At 52.0% G+C, this 19,508-nt stretch overlaps 1 protein-coding gene across 1 annotated transcript in view; it reads right to left on the bottom strand.

The window, feature by feature from the left end:
• The window catches only part of COL7A1 (collagen type VII alpha 1 chain), a 171,378-nt gene that overhangs the window by 76,764 nt on the left and 75,106 nt on the right, over positions 1-19,508 (bottom strand). The window contains exons 13-26 of the mRNA XM_083155611.1: positions 18,888-19,004; positions 18,655-18,807; positions 16,792-16,914; positions 16,074-16,220; positions 15,096-15,227; positions 14,433-14,576; positions 12,941-13,066; positions 11,667-11,813; positions 10,725-10,853; positions 10,011-10,157; positions 8,873-9,009; positions 8,397-8,523; positions 7,503-7,646; positions 7,063-7,229 (exon numbers count right to left, since the gene is read on the bottom strand). Of these exons, the coding sequence (XP_083011737.1) occupies positions 7,063-7,229; positions 7,503-7,646; positions 8,397-8,523; positions 8,873-9,009; positions 10,011-10,157; positions 10,725-10,853; positions 11,667-11,813; positions 12,941-13,066; positions 14,433-14,576; positions 15,096-15,227; positions 16,074-16,220; positions 16,792-16,914; positions 18,655-18,807; positions 18,888-19,004 (1,940 nt within the window). The remainder of the gene's footprint in view (positions 1-7,062; positions 7,230-7,502; positions 7,647-8,396; positions 8,524-8,872; positions 9,010-10,010; positions 10,158-10,724; positions 10,854-11,666; positions 11,814-12,940; positions 13,067-14,432; positions 14,577-15,095; positions 15,228-16,073; positions 16,221-16,791; positions 16,915-18,654; positions 18,808-18,887; positions 19,005-19,508) is intronic.

Raw genomic sequence — 19,508 nt, 5'->3', positions numbered from 1 at the left:
GCACCCTATCCAAGCCCTCCCGCATCCTAACCGAGGCCCTCCCGCACCCTATCCAAGCACACTCGCATACTAACCAAGCCCTCCCGCATCCTAACCGAGCCCTCCCGCATCCTAACCGAGCCCTCCCACATCCTAACCGAGCCCTCCCGCATCCTAACCTAGCCCTCCCACATCCTAACCGAGCCCACTCGCATCCTAACCTAGCCCTCCCACATCCTAACCGAGCCCTCCCGCATTCTAACCAAGCCCTCCCGCATCCTAACCGAGCCCACTCGCATCCTAACCAAGCCCTCCCGCATCCTAACCGAGCCCACTCGCATCCTAACCAAGCCCTCCTGCACCCTATCCAAGCCCTCCCGCATCCTAACCGAGCCCTCCCGCACCCTATCCAAGCACACTCACATACTAACCAAGCCCTCCCGCATCCTAACCGAGCCCTCCCGCATCCTAACCGAGCCCTCCCACATCCTAACCGAGCCCTCCCGCATCCTAACCTAGCCCTCCCACATCCTAACCGAGCCCACTTGCATCCTAACCAAGCCCTCCCGCATCCTAACCGAGCCCTCCCACATCCTAACCGAGCCCTCCCGCATCCTAACCTAGCCCTCCCACATCCTAACCGAGCCCTCCCACATCCTAACCGAGCCCTCCCGCATCCTAACCGAGCCCTCCCGCATCCTAACCGAGCCCACACGCATCCTAACCGAGCCCTCCCTCATCATAACCGAGCCCTCCCACATCCTAACCGAGCCCTCCCGCATCCTAACCTAGCCCTCCCACATCCTAACCGAGCCCTCCCGCATCCTAACCGAGCCCTCCTGTAGCCCTCACACATCCTAACCAAGCCATCCCGCATCCTAACCAAGCCCTCCTGCATCCTAACCGAGCCCTCCCGCATCCTAACTGAGCCCTCCCGCATCCTAACCGAGCCCTCCCGCATCCTAACCTAGCCCTCCCACATCCTAACCGAGCCCTCCCGCATCCTAACCAAGCCCTCCCGCATCCTAACCAAGCCCTCCCGCATCCTAACCGAGCCCACTCGCATCCTAACCGACCCCCCACACGCATCCTAATCGAGCCCTCCCTCATCCTAACCAAGCCCTCCCGCATCCTATCCGAGCCCTCCCACATAACCGAGCCCTCCCACATAACCGAGCCCTCTCGCATCCTAACCGAGCCCTCCCGCATCCTAACCGAGCCCACTCGCATCCTAACCGAGCCCTCCCACATCCTAACCGAGCCCTCCCGCATCCTAACCGAGCCCACTCGCATCCTAACCGAGCCCACTCGCATCCTAACCGAGCCCTCCCGCATCCTAACCTAGCCCTCCCACATCCTAACCGAGCCCTCCCGCATTCTAACCGAGCCCTCCCGCATCCTAACCTAGCCCTCCCACATCCTAACCGAGCCCTCCCGCATTCTAACCGAGCCCTCCCGCACCCTATCCAAGCACACTCGCATCCTAACCAAGCTCTCCCGCATCCTAACCGAGCCCACTCGCATCCTAACCAAGCCCTCCCGCGTCCTAACCGAGCCCACTCGCATCCTAACCAAGCCCTCCTGCACCCTATCCAAGCCCTCCCGCATCCTAACCGAGGCCCTCCCGCACCCTATCCAAGCACACTCGCATACTAACCAAGCCCTCCCGCATCCTAACCGAGCCCTCCCGCATCCTAACCGAGCCCTCCCACATCCTAACCGAGCCCTCCCGCATCCTAACCTAGCCCTCCCACATCCTAACCGAGCCCACTCGCATCCTAACCTAGCCCTCCCACATCCTAACCGAGCCCTCCCGCATTCTAACCAAGCCCTCCCGCATCCTAACCGAGCCCACTCGCATCCTAACCAAGCCCTCCCGCATCCTAACCGAGCCCACTCGCATCCTAACCAAGCCCTCCTGCACCCTATCCAAGCCCTCCCGCATCCTAACCGAGCCCTCCCGCACCCTATCCAAGCACACTCACATACTAACCAAGCCCTCCCGCATCCTAACCGAGCCCTCCCGCATCCTAACCGAGCCCTCCCACATCCTAACCGAGCCCTCCCGCATCCTAACCTAGCCCTCCCACATCCTAACCGAGCCCACTTGCATCCTAACCAAGCCCTCCCGCATCCTAACCGAGCCCTCCCACATCCTAACCGAGCCCTCCCGCATCCTAACCTAGCCCTCCCACATCCTAACCGAGCCCTCCCACATCCTAACCGAGCCCTCCCGCATCCTAACCGAGCCCTCCCGCATCCTAACCGAGCCCACACGCATCCTAACCGAGCCCTCCCTCATCATAACCGAGCCCTCCCACATCCTAACCGAGCCCTCCCGCATCCTAACCTAGCCCTCCCACATCCTAACCGAGCCCTCCCGCATCCTAACCGAGCCCTCCTGTAGCCCTCACACATCCTAACCAAGCCATCCCGCATCCTAACCAAGCCCTCCTGCATCCTAACCGAGCCCTCCCGCATCCTAACTGAGCCCTCCCGCATCCTAACCGAGCCCTCCCGCATCCTAACCTAGCCCTCCCACATCCTAACCGAGCCCTCCCGCATCCTAACCAAGCCCTCCCGCATCCTAACCAAGCCCTCCCGCATCCTAACCGAGCCCACTCGCATCCTAACCGACCCCCCACACGCATCCTAATCGAGCCCTCCCTCATCCTAACCAAGCCCTCCCGCATCCTATCCGAGCCCTCCCACATAACCGAGCCCTCCCACATAACCGAGCCCTCTCGCATCCTAACCGAGCCCTCCCGCATCCTAACCGAGCCCACTCGCATCCTAACCGAGCCCTCCCACATCCTAACCGAGCCCTCCCGCATCCTAACCGAGCCCACTCGCATCCTAACCGAGCCCACTCGCATCCTAACCGAGCCCTCCCGCATCCTAACCTAGCCCTCCCACATCCTAACCGAGCCCTCCCGCATTCTAACCGAGCCCTCCCGCACCCTATCCAAGCACACTCGCATCCTAACCAAGCTCTCCCGCATCCTAACCGAGCCCACTCGCATCCTAACCAAGCCCTCCCGCGTCCTAACCGAGCCCACTCGCATCCTAACCAAGCCCTCCTGCACCCTATCCAAGCCCTCCCGCATCCTAACCGAGGCCCTCCCGCACCCTATCCAAGCACACTCGCATACTAACCAAGCCCTCCCGCATCCTAACCGAGCCCTCCCGCATCCTAACCGAGCCCTCCCACATCCTAACCGAGCCCTCCCGCATCCTAACCTAGCCCTCCCACATCCTAACCGAGCCCACTCGCATCCTAACCTAGCCCTCCCACATCCTAACCGAGCCCTCCCGCATTCTAACCAAGCCCTCCCGCATCCTAACCGAGCCCACTCGCATCCTAACCAAGCCCTCCCGCATCCTAACCGAGCCCACTCGCATCCTAACCAAGCCCTCCTGCACCCTATCCAAGCCCTCCCGCATCCTAACCGAGCCCTCCCGCACCCTATCCAAGCACACTCACATACTAACCAAGCCCTCCCGCATCCTAACCGAGCCCTCCCGCATCCTAACCGAGCCCTCCCACATCCTAACCGAGCCCTCCCGCATCCTAACCTAGCCCTCCCACATCCTAACCGAGCCCACTTGCATCCTAACCAAGCCCTCCCGCATCCTAACCGAGCCCTCCCACATCCTAACCGAGCCCTCCCGCATCCTAACCTAGCCCTCCCACATCCTAACCGAGCCCTCCCACATCCTAACCGAGCCCTCCCGCATCCTAACCGAGCCCTCCCGCATCCTAACCGAGCCCACACGCATCCTAACCGAGCCCTCCCTCATCATAACCGAGCCCTCCCACATCCTAACCGAGCCCTCCCGCATCCTAACCTAGCCCTCCCACATCCTAACCGAGCCCTCCCGCATCCTAACCGAGCCCTCCTGTAGCCCTCACACATCCTAACCAAGCCATCCCGCATCCTAACCAAGCCCTCCCGCATCCTAACCGAGCCCTCCCGCATCCTAACTGAGCCCTCCCGCATCCTAACCGAGCCCTCCCGCATCCTAACCTAGCCCTCCCACATCCTAACCGAGCCCTCCCGCATCCTAACCAAGCCCTCCCGCATCCTAACCAAGCCCTCCCGCATCCTAACCGAGCCCACTCGCATCCTAACCGACCCCCCACACGCATCCTAATCGAGCCCTCCCTCATCCTAACCAAGCCCTCCCGCATCCTATCCGAGCCCTCCCACATAACCGAGCCCTCCCACATAACCGAGCCCTCTCGCATCCTAACCGAGCCCTCCCGCATCCTAACCGAGCCCACTCGCATCCTAACCGAGCCCTCCCACATCCTAACCGAGCCCTCCCGCATCCTAACCGAGCCCACTCGCATCCTAACCGAGCCCTCCCACATCCTAACCGAGCCCACTCGCATCCTAACCGAGCCCTCCCACATCCTAACCGAGCCCTCCCGCATCCTAACCGAGCCCTCCCGCATCCTAACCGAGCCCACTCGCATCCTAACCGAGCCCTCCCTCATCCTAACCGAGCCCACTCGCATCCTAACCGAGCCCTCCCACATCCTAACCGAGCCCTCCCGCATCCTAAACGAGCCCACTCGCATCCTAACCGAGCCCTCCCACATCCTAACCGAGCCCACTCGCATCCTAACCGAGCCCTCCCACATCCTAACCGAGCCCTCCCGCATCCTAACCGAGCCCACTCGCATCCTAACCGAGCCCTCCCGCATCCTAACCGAGCCCTCCCACATCCTAACCGAGCCCTCCCGCATCCTAACCGAGCCCACTCGCATCCTAACCGAGCCCTCCCGCATCCTAACCGAGCCCTCCCGCATCCTAACCGAGCCCTCCCCCATCCTAACCGAGCCCTCCCACATCCTAACCGAGCCCCCCCGCATCCTATACGAGCCCTCCCGCATCCTAACCTAGCCCTCCCACATCCTAACCGAGCCCTCCCGCATCCTAACCGAGCCCTCCCGCATCCTAACCGAGCCCACTTGCATCCTAACCGAGCCCACTCGCATCCTAACCGAGCCCACTCGCATCCTAACCGAGCCCTCCCTCATCCTAACCGAGCCCTCCCGCATCCTAACCGAGCCCTCCCGCATCCTAACCGAGCCCTCCCGCATCCTAACCGAGCCCACTCGCATCCTAACTGAGCCCACTCGCATCCTAACCGAGCCCACACGCATCCTAACCGAGCCCTCCCTCATCCTAACCAAGCCCTCCCGCATCCTATCCGAGCCCTCCCACATAACCGAGCCCTCCCACATAACCGAGCCCTCTCGCATCCTAACCGAGCCCACTCGCATCCTAACCGAGCCCTCCCACATCCTAACCGAGCCCTCCCGCATCCTAACCGAGCCCACTCGCATCCTAACCGAGCCCTCCCACATCCTAACCGAGCCCACTCGCATCCTAACCGAGCCCTCCCACATCCTAACCGAGCCCTCCCGCATCCTAACCGAGCCCACTCGCATCCTAACCGAGCCCTCCCGCATCCTAACCGAGCCCTCCCACATCCTAACCGAGCCCTCCCGCATCCTAACCGAGCCCACTCGCATCCTAACCGAGCCCTCCCGCATCCTAACCGAGCCCTCCCGCATCCTAACCGAGCCCTCCCCCATCCTAACCGAGCCCTCCCACATCCTAACCGAGCCCCCCCGCATCCTATACGAGCCCTCCCGCATCCTAACCTAGCCCTCCCACATCCTAACCGAGCCCTCCCGCATCCTAACCGAGCCCTCCCGCATCCTAACCGAGCCCACTTGCATCCTAACCGAGCCCACTCGCATCCTAACCGAGCCCACTCGCATCCTAACCGAGCCCTCCCTCATCCTAACCGAGCCCTCCCGCATCCTAACCGAGCCCTCCCGCATCCTAACCGAGCCCTCCCGCATCCTAACCGAGCCCACTCGCATCCTAACTGAGCCCACTCGCATCCTAACCGAGCCCACACGCATCCTAACCGAGCCCTCCCTCATCCTAACCAAGCCCTCCCGCATCCTATCCGAGCCCTCCCACATAACCGAGCCCTCCCACATAACCGAGCCCTCTCGCATCCTAACCGAGCCCTCCCGCATCCTAACCGAGCCCACTCGCATCCTAACCGAGCCCTCCCGCATCCTAACCTGAGCCCTCCCGCATCCTAACCGAGCCCACTCGCATCCTAACCGAGCCCTCCCGCATCCTAACCGAGCCCTCCCGCATCCTAACCGAGCCCTCCCGCATCCTAACCGAGCCCTCCCGCATCCTAACCGACCCCACTCGCATCCTAACCGAGCCCACTCGCACCCTATCCAAGCCCTCCCTCATCCTAACCGAGCCCTCCCACATCCTAACCGAGCCCCCCCGCATCCTATCCGAGCCCTCCCGCATCCTAACCTAGCCCTCCCACATCCTAACCGAGCCCTCCCGCATCCTAACCGAGCCCTCCCGCATCCTAACCGAGCCCACTCGCATCCTAACCGAGCCCTCCCTCATCCTAACCGAGCCCTCCCGCATCCTAACCGAGCCCACTCGCATCCTAATCGAGCCCTCCCGCATCCAAACCGAGCCCACTCGCATCCTAACCGAGCCCTCCCGCATCCTAACCGAGCCCACGCGCATCCTAACCGAGCCCTCCCGCATCCTAACCGAGCCCACTCGTATCCTAACCGAGCCCACTCGCATCCTAACCGAGCCCTTCCACATCCTAACCGAGCCCACTCGCATCCTAACCGAGCCCTACCGCATCCTAACCGAGCCCTCCCGCATCCTAACCGAGCCCTCCCGCATCCTAACCGAGCCCTCCCGCATCCTAACCGAGCCCTCCCGCATCCTAACCGAGCCCACTCACATCCTAACCGAGCCCACTCACATCCTAACCGAGCCCACTTGCATCCTAACCAAGCCCTGCGCATCCTAACCGAGTCCTTCCACATCCTAACCGAGCCCTCCTGTAGCCTGACCCTCCCCTCGCAGCCTAACTGAACTCTCCCACAGCCTGGAGAAGACAGGGAATTTCCTCTAGGATTAAACACAAATGAGATGGAGGAGGGAATGTCCTGCTCCTTATGTCCCTATTTTTATTACATGTTACTAAATAGTGGCAGTCTCTTACTTCAGCTTGGCTGACGGAGCATATAGCCTCTGTTAGGGGATCCACGAGGCTGTCAAGGTTCCCCGTGTCCTGGGTGAAGAAGACGTTCCGTGGGCTCTGGCCAGTGACAATCCTACGCAGCTGCTCCTGCTCTGCGCCATTCATCCCAACGGCCAGAACTCGAATACCTGAGGGCAGTGGGTGAAATTGTCAATATTGGCATTATCCCATCACCTGATCCCGGGCTAATAGAAACATTCAGGGCCGCCATCAGGGGAAGAGGGGGGGGGGGGGGGTTGGCTGGGACTCCAGTACTGGAGTACTGTACTAGAGTGTACCCGGGTTGAGCCGCCCGATTTCTAATGGCAGCCCTGCCAACGTTAATAAACCATCCAATTAGACTATAGGCGATGGACATGATCTTAGAATATATTAGCAATGTGCTGTAGAGAATGACGTACCTGCGGTCTTGATGGAGGTGGCTGCCTGTAGCGCGTCATCGGATGAAGGCCCATCGGACAGAAGGACCACCACACCAGGAACATTCTGCCTCCTTCCATAGGCCGGAGACAATAGATAGGACTTTGCAAAGTCTATGGCCGCGCCTACAATTGGACATAGCAAGTAGATACTTAGACGTCACACAGTCTGGTAGAAGTTGGCTGAAGACCAATAGGTCATTTACTGAGGTCAAACTTGTTGGTCACCATCAATGCACAGGTACCCCACCCCCTGATATCTGTCTTTCTGGAGTCCGATAGAATTGGTACCCATTGCCCTTCCCCCATCAATCCTGCAACCATTTCTTCTTACTGTCCCCTAATTCCTGCATTGTTTAATGCACATTGTGAGTGTCACCTTTGTATCTTGTGTGCCCATCTATCCTCCAGTATCTTCATGTCTTTAGCTATATCTTACCCCATCTCCCTCCATCTTTCCCTCATCTGCCCCTTATACCTTTTCCCTGCCTCTCTGTCCCCCTCTTTCCCTGGCTCCCTATATTTTTGTCTTTCCCCATCTCTCATTCCCACTTATCTCCCTCCTGTCTCTCTCTTTCGGCCTTATCACCTGGGGTGCCTCTCAATGTCTCCCCATCTTTCCTCTGCCACCTTTTTCTCCCCTTGTTTCTTTGACTGTCCCTTACCCTCCACTCCTTTTCCTCTCTGATTGTTCACCCCCCCCCCCTATTTGTGTGTTCATTCTCCTTCTCCACATCCCATCCCCAAGCTTCTTCAGTTCTATAACTAAATATAATTAGAAATGATCTCCATTCCAATATATTAATCCAAACATAAACTTTATTCCTGCCTTAAAAACTATAGCCTGTTAGGGAGAAGGCAATAGGGGTAAGGTACCAATGTTCGTTCCACTGGGATCCGTGAATGGGATGCCTCTAATTTGTTGCTCAACTGTTCTTAAATCACTGGAACGGTTCAATAAGACTGAAGGACGTGTCCGGAAGCTGTAAGCGCCCACTGCCACCTTATCAGAAAACAAAATTCACAATTACAACCATCTGTAGCCAAAGCTTAAGAGCACTCGTCAACCACAGCAAAAGATCCTGGGAAGCAGCACACTTGTAGTAACTTAGAAAATCCTCTAGATGGTGCTATTCTATTCAGTGTAGTTTATGAACTTTTACAAGAGAGTCCTACTAACACCTGTATTTCCTGAAGTTATTGTTTTTGAGTAATGAAACTCAGATGAAAGTTAGAATTTTCCAAGATTGCAGACTTTCCTCTCAATATATCCAGAATTACAATATACAAACGTTATTTTAAGTCTTTTATTTTCTCATATACTAGTTCTAAAATGTGTATTCCCAAAATACCTGGGTGGCATCTGTTCCGAGCTGTCCCACTGAGGACACCAGCTTTAAGAGGAATCGTTTCAGGGCCTCCTCGTTATATTTGTTGTCCTGTGTCGTGTGGACCAGGAACACAATGTCGGTCCTGCCGGTCCCACAGGCTGTGCAAATAAAAAAGGTCAATAATTGCAGATATTCTGGAAGTAGTATCAGAGATTACACGAGAAAACAGGGCCTTATTCAGACCCCCACAGTGCCATCATACACAGATGCGGATCAGTTTGGTCGGTCATACTTAGGTTGACACAGGGCTGACTACCCTCCCGGAATGGCCGGGAAGCTCCTGAAAATCGGGTCCCCCTCACGGCCCCCCGGAAAGGTGGGCAACCCTCCCAGATACCAGCAACCCCCCCTCCCCGCGGTAGCGTTAATTTCCCGTGATTGACGGCTTCTCGGGGGGGAGGGGCCAGGGCCAAAGATGCTAACCACTTTATTTAGCTTGATGACGTCTACATCAGGCCCCACCCCCCGAAGTGCTGCTGACAGTCTCCTCCTGGGGCTTCTCCTGGAAAGGAGACTTTAAAAGTAGGCAACACTGGGGTGACAATCAATAGGTTGACCATATATGGTTAACACGAAAGGGTCAAAAAGTCGATACAGGAAACATTAGGGGCTTTTTGTTTTATGACCCCAATTAATTTTGCTGTGGCTCAGAATGAGAAAAACTATATAACTAGATGAAGTCCCCTCATTTACGTCGTCCATATCTCACTCCTTTGTGCATTAGGAAAAATATATCAAAAAAGTTAAACAAAAACTTTTTTGGATGGCGCTGAAAGTGCGCCCATAGCCCACTGGGACTCTAATGCAAGCATGGCCAAACTGTGGCTCTCCCGCTGTAGTACACTACACATCCCAGCATGCCTTGCCGTAATTATAGCATTCCCTAATAGCAAACCTGTGGCAAGGCATGATGGGACTTGTAGTTGCACAACAGCTGGAGGGCCATAGTTTGGACATACCTGCTCTGATGGGTAGCCAAGCCTCTGTGACAGCTGGTCATACGCACTCTGGAGACTGGCCATACCCCTCAGCATGGTACCCCCCCTCATTATGCCCCAGTCCGAGACCATTAAATAAACAGATGATAAAATAGACTTACCAGTGTTAGCGAATATTGTCACAGCTTCACTCTCCCGGTCTCCGAACAGAGCGGCCGCGCGGAACTGATAGCGGCCGCCGGCTTGCAGGTTCTCTATGTCATAGAATCTGATGTCTCCAGACACCAGGCGGCTTGTTTCGGATCCACCTTTACAAGGGAGAAATCAGAGACAGTTTACGTGAAAGATTAAAAATAGGGACTTTAATTAGCTGCCGCTATGCGAGAGTTCCAGGATGTTCCGGGTCTGGAGCGCCACCTGTAATCTAGAACCAAGCAGTAGAGAGCGTTATACTGACTCTGTACAATAACACATCCAGGCCTCAGAGATAAAAAAATATTTCGCAATTTTTCATTAATTGTGAATTATTATTTTATTATTTAACCCGTTTCGTGCCAACGTTGATGTTAGCGATCCTTAAAATATCCGCTTAAAATACCAGCGTCGCTCACAGCCCCTGTTCTTATTTGGGTGCAATATTTATCTAAACTCCTATTAATTGGCTTTGGCTGTATTTGTATTTGGACTATAAGAACAGTCGCTGTGAGCGGCGCTGGAATTTTTCGCGGATATTTTGAGGATCGCTCACAGCAATGTTGTCACTCACAGGGTTATAGAAGATTTACGTGTTGTTCCCAAGACCTGTCTAGTTGCGGTGAATCGGTGCGTTTAGAGCAGTAGGAACCAATTAATAGAACTCAATGTGGGAAACTCACCATCAGCCCGTCTCCAGTAGATCCGGTATCCCGTACTCCCAGTGACAGCAGACCAGGTCAGTCTCACCCGCTGTCGGTTAATGTCCGTCACGCGGAAATCTGTCACGGCCTCTACGACTGAGAAGTCCGCTGAATCAGGCAGAAGACATAAATAGCCGGTTTAGCGGTTATCGGAGTTATGGTTTCTACTTTTTTAATGATCATTTTGTGGCCAACAGCGATATTCAGCCAATGAAATCTCTAGGAACTAGTGACATCACAAGGTCTCCTGGCTCAGTGACATCACTTGTTATTAGTGATTCCGTGGGCTGCATGCTCTACTGGTGGCTGGACCACTTATGACACACACCTACCTTCCCCACAAACGAAGAGAAGTCCTGGGCTTACATTACGCCCCTTATCATAATTATCCTTCTCTTGGACACAGCGGGATACATTTGCTAAGATGGGAATTCTATTTCAGATGGGATTTTGCCACCAATCACATTCTATCTATTATCTTTTAGCAGGTACTGAATAAATTAGGAGTAGATTCTGATTGGTTGCCCCTAGCAACATCTCAGCTTGCAGATTCACACTGCTGACCTAAATATCATTGCAATCTGCATAGGTAGTTTTTAATCCACAAGGAAGGCTAATGAATTTGTTTCTTTTAACTTATTTCCACCTACATGGGGCTGATGTCTGAACGACATTACAATGTCTGGTGCTAAACAGGTGATAAAGAGGACAAGTGAGGAACCAATCAGCTTCTATCTATCATTTATCAAGAATATTCTCTAAGATGATAGGTAGAAGCTGATTGGTTGCTCTGGGGGACGTTTCCAACTGTCCACTTTTGAAGTTTGATACATTGATACAATCCCTTAGGATTCTGCGCAATAAATAGGAAACTGCACCTCGTAGACTATTAAATATCGGCCAAAGTATTTAGGTACTTACGTGTTTTAACGCTCACACTGACAGGATTACCCTGGCGATTGCCCACCAGCGCCGTAACCTTCACCGTGTACTGCTTTCCAGCCTCTAGGTTTACCAGTTCTAATAAATTGGTGTTTCCCGGCACCTCTCTGGATTGCTCTAGACCACCTACAGAGAGAGCAGATGAAGGTTACCCCTGAGCTGTTTTTCATTTTGGTCACGTATGTTACAGATGTCTCCTCATCCCGTGTGGCTGCAGTTGCTGTTTAACCTAAAAATCTGTCACATATTAAATAAATCAGGCAGTATCCGGGTGCGTCCCAGTCATATCACGTTGTGACTGAGGCGCATTTTGCAGGAAAAAAGCTGCTTGACGCTAGCAGAGCTGCACCGGTCCAGGCGGCTCAGTTGCACTGCACTGTGTATTGGTGCTAGGTGTAGGAGGACATAAGTGTATATTAGGGTGACCAACTCATCCCTTTAATCCGGGACACATATTAATTACACAGGTTCTGTGGCAGTTTAAAACCAGGTGAAATGGAGTCTTGAGGTGTGGCAGTTTAAAACCAGGTGAAAGCCAGCCACAGAACCTGTGTAATTAATATGTGTCCCGGATTAAAGGGATGAGTTGGTCACCCTAGTGTATATTGCAGATCGCTATTCACTCGCAGATCCATATACGCAAATCCCGGAACATTGGAGGCACTAAAGTGTGGTATAATATGAACTAGGGCACTGCAATGGGGCACAATATGAAGTGGGGCACTATAATAATGAGGCACAATATGAATTGGAGGCACTATAGTGATTCAGAGGCAGTGCCCGAGGGTCAGAGGTCAGCAGAGCCACCTGTCCAGGGAGCATTCACATGCTGATATGCCTGCGGCTGTGGTGGAGCAGAATCAACAACGTGACTGGCGGAGGAGGTGCAATTACTCTCTGGGTTTCCACTGTGCCCACACCTGGGCGGGGCCTCGGGCGACTTATGGCAGGCAGGCTGTAGTGCAGGATACAATGTTTTCTAGTCTGCAGCTGCAGGTCACTGATCAAGGCCAGTTCTCAGGGGACCCAATCACTTGGCTATTGGGCCCGTCGGGCCCTAGGCGAGTGCCTAGGTTGCCTAGTGATAAATCAAGTCCTGATTATGGGGCATAAAATTAGTGAACAACTGTTGCGGAGAGCTGTCTCTCTAGAAGAATTGGGGCAGGGGGACCCTTCAAAATGTTGCTATGGGGCCCACAAAATCCTGGACATCAACCAGTCTAGCGTGATGTAAAGTGTAAATATTTTTGTACCTTCCAAAGGGCTCCAGGAAACTCTGTAGGACGTGGCACCCTGCACACCCACCCACGTCACTCTTACAATATTATTTGAGCTCTGAATGATCTGCACACTCGTGACGGCGCCGACTTCCTGCTGATCTGTAAGAGAAAGAAACGAGATGCCATTGTACATACAGACGGGCAGGGATTTATCATTTATATGACAGATTGGACATTCCGCCATTCAACTCTGACCACGCCCACCTTGCAACGATGTCATGCCACAAATACTGTACTTTCACCCAATAATCAAGCACCCAGTAATCTGTATATTTGGTCGTGGTTACTGGAGAGGTGCGCAAGCGTAGACCGAGTACACTAAAGGCACACATGCAAATGCAAACCATCCAGATCACAGGAAAGAGGCGCAGAACTTGCAAGTAAAGTCGGCACATCTGCAATTGTTGCAAAGATGGACTCTCAATTCTGCAAATTGTCTCATTTTGATGCAAAAATACAGTAAGACACTATGGGACAGATGTACTAAGCTTTGTAGAGTGATAAAGTGAAGAGAGATAAATTATCAACCAATCAGATCCTATCATTTTCCAAGCACAGCCTGTAACACGGCAGCTAGAAGCTGATTGGATGGTACCTTATTTCTCTTTTTTTGCTTATATTTGAGGCAAATTTGTGATACAGCGCCACCTACTGGTAGGAAAGACTAATAGACTCACCAGAGGTGTAATTCCATGGTACCCTTTAAATATGACCTGTACTTAACCGCAAGTTAATGGTGGCAGCTCTACAGAACAGACCAAACACCCCCACACAGAAACAAGTGTCTGGGGGTAATTCAGTCCTGATCACACGGCAGGCAATTATTGATACACTGCGCATGCATACAGCCCATAGTACACATGTGCGCGGCCGGCCAGAGATGAAAACTTGCTACTTTTTCTATCCGCATACCGTTACAAAACTCCTCCCTCTTCACTACTATTGGCTGTTAAAATTAAAACTAAGCTGGCAGCCTTAATGGGGAAACTACCAGCACATTATTAAAAGAGGCCACACTCAAACCCCTCCCTCTTTAATATCCATGATTGCCTAGAGTGTCTGCCTTTGGTTTAGCTTCTATACCAGGGTTGCCTATTTTTAAAGTCTTCCGGAGAGGAGACTGTCAGCAGCACTTCGGGGGCAGGGCCTGATGTAGACGTCATCAAGCCCCGCCCCGTACTACAAAACCCGCAATTCGCGGGTCTTCGAGGAGGGGACGGGGCTAAATGACGTGATCTGCATTTTTAGCCCCTCCCCCTGAAAAGCCGTGAATTGCGGGTAATTAACACTGCCGCAGGGCAGATCCGGGGGGCGGCCTGCCGGTATCCAGGAGGGTTGCCCACCTTTCCCGGGGGCCAGGAGGGGGACCCGATTTTTGTGTGCCTCCCTACCATTCCTGGCGATTAGGCAACCCTGAGCTGTACAGTAGCTTATACAATCATAGCCTATATTTCCCTCTGCATACCTGTCTGACCAGTGACAGATACTGGTTCACTTTCCCTTGTGCCAATCAGAGCTGTGACAGAGATGGAATAGGCCGTTCCTGGCACCAAGTCTGGGATATCCACAGACGTCTCGTCCCTGGTTACCAACCGGGATTCTTCCGCTCCTGCAAAAGCAAAGACAGCATTTATGTAAGGTTGTGTCTAGATCCACTTCTGTTTCTTGACCAGGATGTGACGTTAGGTGATGGTGGAAGTTGTTAAATGCCCTCACAACTTTTTTTATTTACGTAGGAGTAGGTTATTTTCTTTTATTTAAGCTGGATTGTACCCTTGCGGGCTTGCTTCATTCACCACATATTTATATATTCCCCCCTCCAGGTATATGTGAACCCAGTGCATGATGGGAAAAGTCAAGAAACAGAAGTGGTTCTAGCCACAACAAAGTCAGCTGTTAGTATACTTGTATATATATATATTTAGGGACTCAGATGTTCTGGGACAGTAGACAATTGTGCTTAACCGAGTGGCTATCCTGGAAAAACGTTTCTGCATAGATAAGTATGGAAGCGCACCCCATATAGCCACAATATGAGCCAGTGAGCAATAATATGTAATGGGGTCTAGTTCTCATCCATGACAACGATGCCCCTTTACTAGCTATGAGCAATGATAACGTTACGAACCATCTCGGCGTCTCCAGGTGATCCTATATCCGGTAGCTCTCTGGACGGAGCTCCACTCCACGCGTATGGTGTTCCCCCTAAGGCTTGTACTACGCAGGTTGGTTACTTGAGGCACAGGATCACTCGCTCCAACTAACAATAAACAGTGTAAGTCAGACAGAAGAGTGCATGTGACTAAGATCACTGCATTTCGCTTTGTTCATCTATTTGCAAAACAGTAAGGTACAGGTGACATAACCACTGTCATGACATCATTCTGCTCCATGATGTCATCTTCCTCTTTCTACAGAGATCAATAGTCAAACAAACATGAGCCGATGTAATGTCACAAGCACCTACAAAATAAAACACATTAGGGTGGCCAGGGCTTGTTAATTTAGTCTCGCCTTAGCTTTTTGTTACAGGGCACCCACTCTTTGTTATCTCATGGAGCAAAATACATTGCTAGTATGCACAGACCAATGGGGCATAGGCAGACTGGGCGGGGCAGACTCTGGTGGGGCAGTCTGCCTATGCCCCGCCCCTACAGAAAGGGCCAACCCCTTATGTAATGTAAGGTTCTAGATAGTCAAAGTCCACATCGTTACTCTATTAGAGGATGAGATACACGGTCTCTAATGGCTGTCCAAGCCTCTGTGTGAATTGGGGGGGCGGAGCATTAGGTGGGAAGGCACGACCTCAGGAAACGACCCCAGCCGTCATCATTTTAAGGGTGTGCCCAGCACTCCCTGAGCAGTTGGGCAGCCTCCAACAGAGCCGAGGTGATCACTGGCTCCCCCTCAACATTCCCCCCCCCCCCCCCCTTCCCTGCATGTAGGACAGCGGGACTGTGGGACAGTGTTCAAATAGCAGGACTGCCCTGCTGGAATTGGGACGCCTAATGTTGTTCAAGACTCCCTAAATTAGAACATTCTTCATTATTATAATATGACATTCTTCATTAATATGACATTTTTATTATTTTGTTTTACAAATTACCAGTCCGGACAGTGATGGTAACGGGCGATCCTTCTCTTCTGCCAATCAGAGCTGATATCTGGATAGTGTAAACGATATTTTCTTGAAGGTCGTCAATTTCAAATGTGTTTTGGTTGCCCGGCACCAGACTCGTTCTGTCTAAGGTTCCTGTGTGGATTTAATAGTGTAAAGGAAATGATTTCCATATATTTTGGTGCAGATATTGGCCTATCAGATTTATCAAAGCTTTAGAGAAAAAAAAACAGAGATAACGGGGTCTATTTAAGCCTTTATGGGCCTACACACACATATAGGGATTTGCTGAGCGTTCTCAGCGATGATCGATCGCTCAGCACGCAGTGATGTGCCAGCGCTGTGTGCTGAGCTATCTGCCAGGGCCAGTGTTCTCCGGCCCTGACCAATTATTATCCAGCATGCTGGATATTAATCACTGGGCGATATCAGCGAGCGAGGCTGCACAACACTATCGCTATTGCCCCTACACACAGAGCAATGTAGAGGAATTGTCTATTGCTTAGAAAATGCCCCTAAATCGCTACGTACGTAGGCCCCATTGGAGAGGGGAGAAGGGGGTGGAGAAAAAGTATCAGCAAATCAGTTTTAAAAATGACAGTTAGGAGCTGGTTATTTGGTACTTTCTCACTCTCTCTCCACTTTTCAAGGCTTTGATAAATCTCTCCTGTAGTGATGTAATGCTTACAGTGGGGAATGTCCTTACCATCAGAACTGCGAATCAGAACCCTGTACTCTGTCGCACCCACCAATCCGGTCCATGCAAATCGCAGCCTTGTGCCTGTTGTCTCTACGAGCCGCAGGTTTGTGATCAAACCGACGGGACCTTCTGTCTCAGGAAGAACAATATATAACACAATTACAGAAGCACAATTGTTAGTGGCAGAACATAAAAGGAAAATAAAATCATATTCCATCACCCTCTATCACAGAACCTCTCAATTATTGTCAAATGCAGGAACTGCCATATATTATAATTATTATGATGATGACGATGCGACATAAATCCATAGGATAAGTATAGACAGCGATACAGACAAAGGCAGGGAGAAGGGGGAGAGGGAAGAAGAAGAGGGTAGAGCGGCTCACCAGACTTGAACCAGCAAGCAATGATGACAAAAAGCCGATAACAATTTTCCATTTTCTTAAATGAAGTTAAAAACTGTTTTTAAGATGAATTCAATTATTTATTCGGGAAAATAAAATCTATGTATGTCTAGAATTCACTCACTATAGGCCACCGTTGCACAATAACCTCCCATTCTCCAGTGGCAAGAGATCAATAGATCCCCAGCGGTATTGCCCCTCATATTTCCTGCATGCAGTAGGAAAGCGCAGCCGGTGGAGGATGCAACACTGTGCCATGCGATGTGCACCTGAAGATCCCATGATGTTCAGCTGCATACAAATCCACCTATTACTGTACCCCTAAGGAGTACGAGGAACAACTAACGATGTTACTGCCTACTATATTCCATTCTGGAGACCCACATCACCAAGAGATGCTACCTGAATCACCCCCAATGAGCCTGTATTACCCCCAAGTGGGCAGACAATATTAGAGTCATGATGAAAAGGGAGACAGATACACCGGTGTCGGAGTCGGAGATAGTGCTGGGATAAATGGCCAAGGGCCTTGTCCATAAAGCTGGCCATACATCAGAACGCTATTAGTCCCGAACGCACGATTTTGACGGGTCAAGCGATTGATTGTGTGCACACCATGAGGCATTTCGGTGCGATGCGTGGTCCCGCGGGTCGAGAGGTCGCCCAACTGATCATACGTGCTGTACCATCAGTCGTGATGGCTTGTGGTCGTAAGCAGATTGTATGTGTTTTATAGCACATACGATCGCTCTTTTGACCGATCATACGACCTGCATATGATCTGCATCATGTATGGCCAGCTTAAGAGCTTACAGTCTTAAGCTGGCCATACATCACAACAATATCAGTCCTAACGCATCATTTTGACGGGTTGTGCACATCATGGTGCAATGCAAAGTCCCGGGTGTCGAGAGGTCGATCCTCAGATCATACATGCTGCACGTATGATCAGTCATGATTGGGTGCAGATAGTGAGTGGGTTATTGCACATACGATCTGTCATTTGATGGATGGTGCGACCCGCGTCATTTTACTGCCATTTTCCCGGACACTGTGATGCATACGATCGATCATGAGATGATCAATCGTATGCAGCAGGTGGATCGTACGATGCACCAATGGCACATTGTGGGTCAAATTGTGAGTCCGGGAATGCCAGGGAAATCGTGACACAATCAGAACCGCAAGCTGGTGGTTCTATTGTATGGTCAGACGAAGAGGGAGGATGATCTAGGAGAGAGAGAGTAGATGGGTGGTCAGAGGAACTGGGCAGTGAGTTATGAGGAGGGCTAAACATGGCAAGGTGAGCCTTAAGGGCTTGTGTGAAGGTGTGGACAGTGACAGAAAGTCTAAAGGATCCTGGGAATGAGTCCAGAGCAGAGGAACAACATGGGCTTTGAGCAAGGATTGTGTGAAACCCCCCAAAATATACATATATTAATAATATCACTGCTCCTCTCACCTGTCTGAGAGGTGCTTGCTGGGGTAGCCACCTCCCTGCCATCATAGAGAGTGAATAGAGTGATACGATACTCCGTTCCAGGACGCAGACGGGTGATGTCATACTTATTGGTGGTTGGGGGTAGTCTCACCACCTGGGGAGATTTTGCACTACCTGAGGACATTCAAACAGTTAGGGCACATCCACGGTGCTCAGGAGCTTCTGCTCCTCTCACACTGCAGTGGCACGGTTACCTGTAACTCGTATCCACTCCAGCCGATAGCCTGTAGCTTCTGGTATAAGATTCCACGTCACCTGGATTGAGGTGGGACTGTCGGCAAAAGTTCTCAGCACCTGAACTATTCCAGATTCTAGGCGAAGAGGAGATTGGTACATCCATGAGAGGATGTTTCTAGAGATGACACCACACTCAGGGCCTTAGTCTAGTTCACTCTCAGAGGCAAATTCCTTCTTAGCTGGACAAAACCATGTCCACTGCAGGGGGGCAGATGTAACATGTGCAGAGAGAATTAGATTTGGGTGAGTTATTTTGTTTCTGTGCAGGGTAAATACTGGCTGCTTTATTTTTACACTGCAATATAGATCTCACTTTAAAGAAAGTGAGAGTGAACTAGAATAAAAGTGAGAGTGAACTAGAATAAGGCCCTCAGTTTGTAGAGAACGCAGTGTGCTTCTTAACTAAAGAACAGCATTTACAACTATAACAACAACTTTGTAGCTTTCTGATACATACACAACACTAACTAGGAAGTAACAAATTTCTGACGAATTCTTCCGCAATTAGTCTAAAACATAGTTCTATAAACACCACGCTCCTCCCATTATTGATAAACACTCAATAAAACAAAATTACA

This window comes from Crinia signifera, chromosome 8 (genome assembly GCF_055691185.1).
Source record: "Crinia signifera chromosome 8, ASM5569118v1, whole genome shotgun sequence".
Taxonomy (NCBI): Eukaryota; Metazoa; Chordata; class Amphibia; order Anura; family Myobatrachidae; genus Crinia; species Crinia signifera.
The sequence above is the reverse complement of the archived record's forward strand: the minus strand, read 5'-3'. Positions and strand labels throughout refer to the sequence as shown.